Here is a 12,797-nt window from a genome sequence, read left to right on the forward strand (position 1 = left end):
GAGATCAATTATTAACTGAAAGGCATAAAAATAAATGTAATTTTAATAATCTCAGATGAACTGTCATTTTCCCACCCTTTTTATGTTAATTTAAAGTTCTCCCATATGGCACCATATATATCATAAACTTCATGTGAATGGGTCTTAGAGTAGGAAAATAATGATAAGTCATACCTTATTTACCATGTGCCAGATTCCATGAATTCTCCCCCATTTACACCTCATCACAAATTCTTGTGTAGAAAGTCACTCAATAGACTTTTTGGATGACAGTGTGGTTAAATGTTGCTTCTACTAATGATAATAATCAACAGGATACTAATTATAATCATTAATTGAGTGCTTACCATGTCCCAGACACTGTTCTAAGAACCTTACATGTACTGATTTATTTAACTGTTCAGTTACTCTGTGGTGCAGGTACTACAGTCATTGTCATTTATAGAGAAGAAAACCAAGGCACAGAGGAATTAAGTAACTTGCCCTGTGGCATGTAGCTTCTAATTGGCAAAGTCAGGCTGGCTTGTCATAAATGGAAACTTAATCTCGAAGGATGGTCATTCATGCTTAGAGAATATATTTCTTAATCTCTGTGGATCATTAATTACTGGAATGCTGGATGATGTAAAAATCAAAATAATATTTTCAGAAATATTTTTTTATTATTGTCTAAAGCAGGGGTCCTCAAACTTTTTAAACAGGGGGCCAGTTCACTGTCCCTCAGACCATTGGAGGACTGGACTATAGTTTAAAAAAAACTATGAACAAATTCCTATGCACACTGCACATATCTTATTTTGAAGTAAAAAAACAAAACGGGAACAAATACAATATTTGTATTTTCATGTGGCCCGCGGGCCGTAGTTTGAGGACCCCTGGTCTAAAGTTTTACATGTCTTCTCTTTCCCCAATTGACCCCTCCCCCCTCCCCAGCCATTCCCATCCCTGGAAAAAAAACTTCAGAAAGAGGTACCTATGCTTTTTGCCAGACTTATCCTTCCTTAGAGTTGGTAAGGAGTTGAGTGAATGGGGCACCAATGCAATTACTGGGATAAAGGCCAGATCATTAGCTAGAACTGCCTACTGTGTCTTCTTTGTGCCTTTGTACTAGTATGTATTCCAGCACTTCTCATTCCTTGATGTTTCTTGATCCCCTCTTTAGGATAAGGTACCTGCCAAGATGTTCCAATTACAAGACCCACGAATGCTGCAGATGCTAGAGAAATCCTTGAGGAAATTCCTCCCTGAGTCCCTAAAGGTGAGAGTGGAATCTTCTTAGGGAAAAAAGGACAAGCATCTATCTGTGGAAAAGGTGGGAAAGAGAATAAGCATTCACTGAGCCCCTGTTCTGTGCCAGGCACTCATCTTGCATCTCACATAGTTCACGTCATCTTGCTGCAAGACAGGTATATTATATCCATGTAACCAAAGAGAATCTGGAGGCTCAGTTATATGACTTGACCAAGATCACACAAGTAGTGAGTGGCAACACTATGATTTGAACGTACTATGATCTTTGCTATGTGATGACCCAAAACCATTCCCTTCGGCCCTTCTAAGAACTATGTCAGATAGCAATGCAAGTGTTTCCAGAATTGCAAAGTTGGCTGTAACTAACTCATTAGGGTTCTAATCATTCTTTCTAAAAATCAAATGAGTAGTGAAACATTAACCATTATGATTCTTCTTTGCAATTAATAACAGATCAAGTTCTATTTTGTCAAACAAAGATGAATTAGGTTTAGTTTGGGGTGACACAGACATTTTAGTTTTAGAAATGGATCGATGACCTTGTACCGTAGAGAGCTTTGTGTTTTTTGGCAATAGCATATGTTACAAAAGGACTAGAATATTACCAAGGATAAAAAATGCCATTGCATTATAATGAAGGTACGTATTTACTAAAAAAAAACACAAAAAAATGCTAAAATGTATATACCTAACAACAGAGGCTCAAAGTACCTGAAGTAAAAACTGATGGAACTGAAAGAAAAAATAGGTAAACCTGCAGATATACTTTTGTTTCTTTTTTTAATTGAAGTTCTTTATTGTTAGTATTACATGAGTCTTCTTTTCCCCCACTGACCTCTCCCTGGCCACTCCCACCACCACCCCCACAGCACATGCCCTCATCCCCCTACTGTCTGTGTCCATTAGTTATGCTCATAACCCACAGATATAATTTAAGACTCCAACGCTTCTCCCTCAATAATGTTTAGAATAAATATAAAACCTGTAAGGATAGAGAAGAGCTGAACAATACTATGAGCCAACTTAAACTGACTTTTATGGAATACTTTCCTCAACAACAGTAGAATAATATTACTTTTTAAAGCACATTGAACATTTACAAAAATAGACCATATTTTTAAGAATTTTATTTTATTTTTTTAAATATATTTTATTGATTTTTTACAGAGAGGAAAGGAGAGAGATAGAGAGTTAGAAACATCGATGAGAGAGAAACATCGATCAGCTGCCTCCTGCACATCTCCCACTGGGGATGTGCCCGCAACCCAGGTACATGCCCTTGACCGGAATCGAACCTGGGACCTTTCGGTCCGCAGGCCGATGCTCTATCCACTGAGCCAAACATAAGTGGAAATATATAGCATTTAATGTTTGTACTATAAGAGAATAATGGTCTCAAATCAATCTTTCAAGTTCTCACCTTAAAAACTAGCAAAAGGAGAGTAAATTAACACCAAAGCAAATAGAATTAAAGAAATTATAAAAGATAAGAGTGAAATCAATGAATGTGGGGAGAGAAGAGCAATTAAGAAAATCAATGACTTCAAAATTTTGTTCTTTGAGAAGATTAATAAACAAACTGACCAAGAAATTAAGAAAGAAGACAATTTACCCACATAAAGAATGAAATAGGGGACACCACTACAAACCCAATAGACATTATAAGGATATATAAGGACATACTATTATCAGAACTAGGCCCATAATTTTTACAATTTATGGCCTGTGAAAAGCACAAATTACCTATCACTGACTTTTCCTGATTCTCTGACACTTAATATGGGAATCTTTTGTAGACTAAGCCACAGACACTGAGTATAAATCTAAATCACTGATTGTTCTGACTAACATAGGATAGGGTAACTGTGGAGAAGGCAGGATCTAGAGTCAGACTGTTGTGATTCCATAATTTACTGTTTCAGGGAAACATTGCAGAAGTTAAACATCTATGATTCTCAGTGTTCTTAGATGTAAAATGAGTAAAACCAGAAAGTCTATACTTTTTGATAGCTGTTTCTCAATCTTTACCAGAGTTACCAAATAAAACATGATAAAATTAATATCCAACTCTTCTTGAAGAGTTACTATCAGGAGTTACAGCAAGTATTTTACATAAACTCAAAGGTCTTACTTGAATCATACTGCCTCTCAATTAATTCCCAGGCTTGAACCAGATTACAAACCTAGACCCCTTGAATGAAGGGAACAGTGGGTGCCCTTGAAAAAGAAACCACTACACTGTCAAAAATATGACCATTGTGTGCCACATCCAACATGGTAAGAATTCAAGATCTGGAGAAGGGGCCATTCACAAATGAAAACACTAGACAAGAAATATGAATTTAGAAGGCATGGGGGCCAGGCGGAAACTTCCCTCTAGAGGAGAAGCTCCCCAAAGCCCTGGACTTGTTAGCTTTTATTCAATTTTAGATACACATCTTGCCCTCAGTTAGGCATGGCAATTTGGTAGCAAACAGACTATCTCAAAGGTCAGTAAATATTAGTAAAGATTTACTTTGAGACTATTGGTCAGGAAATTGCTTCGAGCCACCACTCTCTTGGCAGAACAATCAGTGCATAGGTTTAGGCCTTGCTAAAGCTCAAGGTTTATCAGCCTTCCAAGTTCCTTGTTGCACTTTCATGATAGTGTTTGACAATGGATGGTTTCTGCAATTGTGCCCTGGCTGGATGGCTCAGTTGCCTGGAGCATTGTCTCATACACCAAAAGGTTGCAGGATCAATTCCCTATCAGGGCACACACACAGGTTGCAAGTTCAATCCCCAGTCCGGGTGTGTACAGGAGGCAACTGATCCCTGTTACTTCTCACATCCATGTTTCTCTCTCCCTTCCTCTCTCTATAAAATCAACAAAAACATATCCTCTGGTATGGACTTAAAAAAAGGAAAGAAAATATGATAATTGTATAGTGTGTACTAGAGGCCCAGTGCACAAAATTCATGCATGGGGGGTAGTCCTCTTAGCCCAGCCTGCACCCTCTCTAATCCGGGACCCATTGGGGGATGTCCGACTGCCGGTTTATGCCTGATCCTGGTGATCGGGCCTAAACCGGCAGTTGGACATCCCTCTCACAATCCAGAACTGCTGGCTCCTAATTGCTCACCTGCCTGCCTGCCTGATTGCCCCTAACTGGCCCCCCTGCCAGCCTGATCACCCCTAACCGCCCCTGCCTGCTGACCTGATCACCCCTAACTGCCCCCCTGCCAACCTGGAGGCCCCCAACTGCCCCCCATGCCGGGCTTGGTCGCCCCCAACAGTTATCCCCCACCAGCCCTGGTCACCCCTAACTGTCCTCCTCTGTGGGCCTGGTCACCCCAACTGCCCCCCCCCCACTGGCTTGGTCTCCCCTGATGGCTTTCCCTGCCGGCCTGGTTGCCCCCAACTGCCTCCCCCCACCCCCCGCTGGCTTGGTCACCCCCCCACTGCCACCCTCTGCAAGCCTGGTCGCCCCTCACTGCCCCTTCTGTTGGCCTGGTTACCCCACACAGCCTACTGCTCAGTCATTTGGTCATCACTCACTAACCCCTCGGCCGGCCTGGTCGCCCCACGCAGCCTGCTGTTCAGTAGTTTGGTCGTTCCTCATTAACCCCCTTGCCGTCCTGGTTGCCCTACTCATCCTGCTGCTCAGTCATTTGGTCATCACTCACTAACACCCCAGCTGGCCTGGTCACCCCATGTAGCCTGCTACTCAGTCATTTGGTTGTCCCTCACTAATCCCCCTGCTTGCCTTGTCGCCCCACTCAGCCTGTTTGGTCGTTCGTTTGGTTGTTTCAGATGTGAGGGCCCCTGGCTCTTTATATATATACTAGAGGCCTGGTGCATGAAATTTGTGCAGCGGAGGGTCCCTCAGCCCAACCTGCAGGAGATGTCTGACTGCCTCTTGCAATCAGGGACCGCTGGCTCCTAACCACTCGCCTGCCTGCCTGCCTGATTGCCTCAAACCCCTCTGCCTGCCTGCCTGATTGCCCCTAACCCCTCTGCCTGCCTGCTTGATCGCCTCTAACTGCCCCTGCCTCACCCTGCACCTGAGACCCAGGATTCCCTCCTCTGGCTGATCGCAGGCACCTGGGACCTGGGCTTCCCTCCCTCTGGCCGGCCATAGGCACCCAGGACCCAGGCCGGCTTCACTTGGGCCAGCTGCAGGTGCCTGAGACTGTGGGGCGGACAGCTTGTCCTTCTCCCAGGCCGCAGCCTGGCTGGTCCCCATTCCTCTCTCCCCAGTGTTGAGTGTCTGAGTAGTTATGGTGTGATGGCATGAGGGCGTGATGATATGAGGGCATGATGACCATTTGCATATTAGCTCTTTATTATATAGGATAGATGTATGTGTGTGGAAGAAGATAGATGTTAAACAAATATAAATTAGGTAATTTCATTATTTAAAAATTGGGTGTAACTATGCAAATAAGTGGAATAAAATGAAAAAATATGTCACAAAATTCTACAGTGTGATAGTGAATGATTTTTAATTTATTTTATATGTCTAGATATTTGACTACATAATATCCTCAGGGCTCAAAAATCTATTTCTATTGGAGTAATAAAGTAGGACCTGAAGACTGTTTGAAGTAAGTGCCCTACCAGTTACTTATCCTGATTTCATAGAAATAATCTTTATCCTGATAAAACGGCACTGGTCATCCCATGCTAATAAGCTGACCTTCTCACTTTCTCATGATGCTACAGGTTTATGGGACTGTCTTCCACATGAACCAAGGAAACATGTTCAAGCTAAAGGCCCTGGTGGACAAGTGGCCTGATTTTAATACAGTGGTTGTCCGCCCTCAGGAACAGGTAAGGTGCCACATGTGAAATGCATGCACTTCTATTTGCTATACTAGCATGTGTCTACAATGCACATGGCAATGTAGACCCAGGGAACAGAGAAATAAATCACAATGCTGTTGAAAAGGTCCTTGTCCTCAAGGAGTTTACAACCTGAAGGAAAATATAGGTAAGCAAATAAATGACAATATGGTGTGAAAATGTATGAAAACACTCATGAACATACAAGTAACAGAAGCAGCACTGGCTAAAAAGTGATTCAAGCCTAGATGTCAGGGTATGGAGGGAGACGAAGGGAATCTTCCTGGTAACCATTTCACCCAAACTGGATTTTGAAGATAAATAGGTTTTTGACAGATTGACAAGAACAGAAGGTACATTCTAAGCAGAGAAAATAACACTGAAAAATAGGTTAGTTAAATATGAAGAATGTTAGGGAAATATAAAGAACAAATTGCAATGCCTGCATTTGGCGATACATTTTCAGTACCAGTTTTTAAACAATATCTCAAACTCATATATGACAATCCTACAGCTAACATCATACTAAACAGGAAAATTGAAAGCATTTCCTTTAAGATCAGAAATAAGACAGAAATGTCCACTTTCACCACTCTTACTCAACACGGTACTAGAAGTCCTGGCTACAGCAATCAGGCACAAAAAAATAAATAAATAAATAAAAATAAAGGAGAAGAAGAAGTATATGGATCCAAATTGGAAAGGAAGAAGTAGAATTGTCATTATTTGCAGATGACATTATACTTTATATAGAAAACCCTAAATATTTTTTAAATTTAAATTCTTTATTGTTTAAAATATTACATAAGTCTCCTTTTGCCCCACTGACCTCTCCCTGCCCAACCCCACCACCCAGTAATGCCCTCATGCCCCCCACCCCCATCTGTGTCCATTGGTTATGCTCATACAAGTCCTTTGGTCTATCTCTTACCCCCTCACACCCCCCCATCTTCCCTCATAGGTTGGATAGTCTGTTCAATGCTTCTATGACTCTGGTTCTATTTTTGTTCATCAGTTTATGTTGTTCATTATATTCCACAAATGAGTGAGATCATGTGATATTTATCTTTCTCTGCCTGGCTTATTTCAATTAGCATAATGCTCTCCAGTTCCATCCATGCTGTTGCAAATGGTAAGAATTCCTTCTTTTTTATAGCAGCGTAGTATTTACAGGGAACTCATACAACTTAACAAAAGGAAGATAAACAATCCCATCAAAAAATGGGCCACAGACCTAAGTAGACACTTTTCAAAAGAAGACATACAGAAGGCTAAGAGACATATGAAAACATGCTCAAAGTCACTAATCATCTGACAGATGCAAATCAAAACAACAATGAGGTACCATCTGACACCTGTCAGAATGGCTATCATCAACAAATCAACAAATGACTAGTGCTGGCAAGGATGCGGAGAAAAAAGAATGCTCTTGCACTGCTGGTGGAAATGCAGACTGGTGCAGCCACTGTGGAAAACAGTATGTCATTTCCTCAAAAAATTAAAAACGGAACTGCCATTTGACCCAGTGATCCCACTTCTAGGAATATATCCCAAGAAATCAGTAACACCAATCATAAAGGATATATGCATCCCTATGTTCATAGCAGCACAATTTACCATAGCTAAGATTTGGAAACATCCTAAGTGCTCATCAGCAGAAGAGTGGATAAGAAAATGGTGGTACATCTTCACAATGGAATACTATGCTGCTGTAAAAAGAAAACCCTAAACATTTTACACACACACACACACACACACACACACACACACACACACACACACATACAACTACTAGAACTCGCTCCCTTCTTCTCTCTCTTGCAAATTAATAAAAACATATCCTCATATAAGGATTAAAAATAAATATACATAAAATAAAAATAAATTCAACATGGTCCTGGCATATAAACAAATACATCAATCAAAGGAACAGAATAGAGAGCCCAGAAATAAAACTCAACACATACACAAAAAGACCAATCTGATTTTTAAAAAAAGGGGGAGGGGGCAGCAGACCTGAATAGACACTTCTCCAAAGATGACATACAGATGGCCAATAGACATATAAAAAATGTGCAATGTCACTAACCATTAGAGAAATGCAAATTAAAACCATAATGACATATCACCTCACACCTGTCAGAATGTCTCTTATCAATAAATCAGCAAACAACAACTGTTGGCAAGTATGTGGAGCAAAGGGAATCATTTGGTGGGAATGCAAATTGGTGCAGCCATTATGGGAAATTATATGAAGTTTCCTCAAAAAATTACAAAAATGGAACTACCTTATTACCCGGAGATTCCATTTCTGGGCATATATCTGAAAAAATCCAAATTGCTAATTTCAAACAATACATATGCACTCCTGTTTATTGCAGTGTTATTTGCAATAGCCAAGATATGGAATCAACCCAAGTGCCTATCAATAGATGAGTGGATATGAAAGTGGTGGTACATATATACAATGGAATATTATTCAGCCATAAAAAATAATGAAATATTACCATTTGTGACAGCATGGATGGACCTAGAGAGTATTATACTAAGTGAAATAAGTCATAAGTCATTCAGAAGAAGACAAATACCATATGATTTCACTTATATGTGGAAATGAAAGAGCCAAATAGGTGAGCAAACAGTGTATAAACAGACTAATAGATACAGAGAACAGACTGATGGTTGCCAGAGGGGAGGGATGTGTGAGAACTTGGTGAAAAAGGTGAATGTATCGAGAAGTACAGATTAGTAGTCACAAAATAGTCATGTGGATATAAGTACAGAATAGGGAATAGAGTCAATAATATTGTAATAACTACGTTGCTGCTTGGTGGGTACTGAAAATATCAGGGGACCACTTTGTAAAGTATATGATTACCTAAGCACTATGCTGTACATCTGAAACTAATACAAAATAATATTGAATGTAAACTGCCATCCTATATAATAAAGAGCTAATATGCTAATTAGACCAGATGGTGGAACGACCCTCCGGAACTACCAGTGGGCAGGGGGCAGGGCTGCGGGGGCAGGGCTGCAGGGCCAGGAGGCAGCAGCCAGGGCTTGCGAGGGCTGAGGCAGCTGGGGTTGTGAAGGCCTACCCTTGCACGTATTTCATGCATTGGGCCTCTAGTTAATAAATAAATTTAAGAAGAGAAAAAATAAAATTACCCAATCTAAGTACTTCATACATTTCATATACAAATATGTTATAAAGCATATCAGAAAATATAAAGCAAAAACTTATGCATGCAAGAATATATAACTATATAATATTTTAATATAAAATATTTACAAATAAAATGTAAATGTATAGTGCTTTTCAGAAAATACCAAACTAGACAGCATACAAAATGAAGATATTTAGCTTAGTTGAAATTTAAATATGAAAAAATGTTTATTTTTTAAATTGTTCTTAAAAGCATAGATTGTCCTTGTATTAATGCAGTGCATTTCTGTATAACACTTTTTGGCCATTCTACCTTTGTTGAGTTGTTGTTCTCTAACTCCTTCCTTCATTTTCCAATAATTCCATTTCTTATATATTAATTTTGATAATATACTTTTGAATAAATTTTGCATATCAATTTTGTTGGAAATGCAAATTATTTTTTAAATAATAGTGCATTGTGGTTTGCATTTCAAAGACATTGAGTCTCTATAATTTGTATAGCATTATCATACGTATGTGAGAATGCTAATTTGTTTAGCATTGTTTCCCTCATCTGTGTCAATTTTAATGTTGTCATGTTCATAATCCATTTGTTCTGAGACTCTTTAAAATGGAGTAAGATTTATTCTTTCAATGGAAACTTGCCTTTGATAAGAGTACTTTATTTTCCCCGAGGATTCCAGAATTACAGAAGAATTCTTTCTAAAGCAGTACATGTTTGGTTGATTCAAACTTGTAATGCAAGATATAAATATCCAGTTCAGCAAGTTTTTCTTCATCAGAAATTGAATAATTGAGTAAATACGTAACATGGTTTTATGATGTAAGCGATACACAGATATTGATAGCATGTTAAGAAAAATATCAATATTGAAGTTTGTAAAGTAGTAAAGTAGTATAATGAAAGTCCTAAACTCAGGTATTCCAGTCCCTTGTTATAAACAATTTGATTTATCTCACATTACTCAATGAAACAGGAGATGACAGATGACTTTGATCATTATACCAATACCTACCAAATCTATTCCAAGGATCCCAAGAACTGTCAAGAATTCCTTGGCACATCAGACGTCATCAATTGGAAACAACATTTACAGATCCAAAGTAAGTTAGAAATCTGGGATGTGTGTTAGCTGCTGGGACAGCTAATGTCTATACCTGGTGGGTCACTTTTCATCCCAAGAATATTCATCTATTACATGTATTCCTTCTACCAAACCCTAGACACTCAACTTGATGTTCATTTCTTGTATCAGCTGCCACCACCTTTTTCTTCAGGGTGGTAGAATTCAAACATTACAAATTATGGGGTTCATATAGGGAACTGTGAGTAAGTAAATTTCTTGTTAGCTGAGGATATATTTTTGCAGTCATATTCTGGATCCCACAGGGTGATTAGGTATAAGAGCAGAGCTACCCCTGTGGCCTCCATCCCCAGAATAAGAATGATAGCATCTTGTGCCATAAAGCACATCCCAGGTGACAAGGACAACTGTCATGCTTATGATCATACCCCCCAGAGTCAGGTTCCCTAGGGTGGCATCCTTGCTCTGCAGGTTCGTTTCTTTGTGATCTTGAGCAAGTGATGTAACTAGTCCATTATTCAGATTTTTTGGATATAAAAAGAAATGAGGATACTAAAAGTATGTATAACATAGGGTCAATGTAAGGATCAAATGTGGTACTAGACCAATACCTGGGCATGTTGTATGTGCCCATGCAAGCTTGGCTACTATTCTTAACTATCACTTCTCCTTTGATTTCACAGTCATAGAATCAGGGTTTCTAGTATTACCTCTGTTTTGCATTAGAGAAAACATGCTCAGGTAGTAACATGGCCAAGATCACATGGTCATTGGCAACACCAGAAGCAACATTGCCTGAATTTAAGTCCTGCAAACATCCATTGGGAAACTTCTTGTTGTATTTCACTTGTCTCCTTACTTTACCCCTCTCTAGGTTCACAGTCCAGCCTGGATGAGAAAATACACAACCTTGCAGCCATAAAACAGGTCAAAGTCAAGCAATCACAATGCATCCTCTATATGATGCCCAAGACAGCCAGAAGACTGCTCCCTTCCCTGACAGAGGCAAATAACCTTACTCTTAAAATTGGCAAACCCAAATTCATGTGAGTTTGAAAAAAGATGCTCTCACTACTCACATCTTTCACTACTTTCCTTCCTACATTCACTCTTGCCTCCCTACAATTCATTTCCAGAATGATTCTTTTAGCATGTAACATGGATCATGTCCATTCACCCATTTTAAGCCATTGATGTTTCTCAGCTCACCTTGAATAAAGGCTAAAGCCCTTTATGGACCTTCAAAGGCCTGTGAGATCTGGAATTCATCACCTCTTGGACATCATCTTGTCTGTCTTGCTTCCTATCACCAACGGCTCTGATCTTCTTTCTGCAACTTGATCTCATACACCCACACATGCCTTTGAACCATGGCATTTGCTCTTTGTCTACCTAAATGCCCTTCCCTCTGATCTTCATATATTTGTCTCTTTCGTGACTTTCATACTCTCAAATGCTATTTCCTTAGAGAGTTCTCAGAGAACTATGTCTAAAACCACCCTCTCACACAATTCTTCATCACATAACCCAATTTTTATTTTTATTACACTTATTATGATCTGAAATTAGCTTATTTGTGTATTTACCTACCTGTTGTTTGATCCTATCCTATGTTTTTTCAAAGTGTACAAGAGCAGGCACCCTCTTTATGTTATTCATAGATAGATACTCAACAGCCAGAACAGAATACAGACTGGACTTGAATCTTGATAAATACTCATGGAATAAATTTGCAAACATTTTTTTAATAATGAGAATTTAAACAAATAACGTGTTCCTCACCACCACCATTGATTTCCAGTCTAACACTGAATATAACTGAGCAGTGATGGTGGAAATGAGATCTGGAGATACCCAACCCCTTGGCCCTGTGTTTATTAATATGCATGGAAAAGTTATATTCACATTGCATTGCACATTATGCCTGAAAGGTACCTCCAAATATATCAACTCATTTGATTTTTTTTTTTTGTCCATCCCATGAGATAGACAAGGTAGTGATATTATCCCCATTTCCTGCCAAAAAACAGGCTCGGATGAACAAATGGCTTGTTCAGGTCTTGTGAAAGGTCCAGGCATAACTGGGGCTGAGTGTCCATCTTCTAATTCTACTTTGTGGGTCCTTTCCAAGACACCTGCTGATGCCTCTTATCCCATAGCAGAAGCCTTCAGACTTCAGTGTTCTGTGCCTCAGGGCCTGCCTGCACTGCTCCTCTCTGGACTTGGGTTTCCCACGGTGTCCAAGGGCCCTCTGCCTACCAACATGCTAAGCGTCCATGGGGACTTGTATATTTTCTGTTTACCTGTTATTCTTATCTGTAAAGTGGGGGTGATAGCAATTCTCCCATCTCAAGTGGAAAGTCAGAGCACTGTTGAAAAGAACAAGACTTAAGTTTTATGTAATTCTTATTTGTGTGGCACAAGTCCTGTACTTATGCAATAGCTCATACAGTATTCATAATTG

The 12,797-nt window shown here is 39.6% G+C and overlaps 1 protein-coding gene across 1 annotated transcript in view; it reads left to right on the forward strand.

Annotated features, from left to right (window-relative positions):
* Positions 1-1,180: 1,180 nt before the first annotated feature.
* The window catches only part of LOC102438929 (glycine N-phenylacetyltransferase-like), a 17,025-nt gene continuing 5,408 nt past the window's right edge, over positions 1,181-12,797 (forward strand). The window contains exons 1-4 of the mRNA XM_023756534.1: positions 1,181-1,258; positions 5,957-6,064; positions 10,226-10,352; positions 11,208-11,379. Coding sequence (XP_023612302.1) covers positions 1,181-1,258; positions 5,957-6,064; positions 10,226-10,352; positions 11,208-11,379 — 485 coding nt within the window. The remainder of the gene's footprint in view (positions 1,259-5,956; positions 6,065-10,225; positions 10,353-11,207; positions 11,380-12,797) is intronic.

This window comes from Myotis lucifugus, unplaced genomic scaffold (assembly GCF_000147115.1).
Source record: "Myotis lucifugus unplaced genomic scaffold, Myoluc2.0 scaffold_97, whole genome shotgun sequence".
Taxonomy (NCBI): Eukaryota; Metazoa; Chordata; class Mammalia; order Chiroptera; family Vespertilionidae; genus Myotis; species Myotis lucifugus.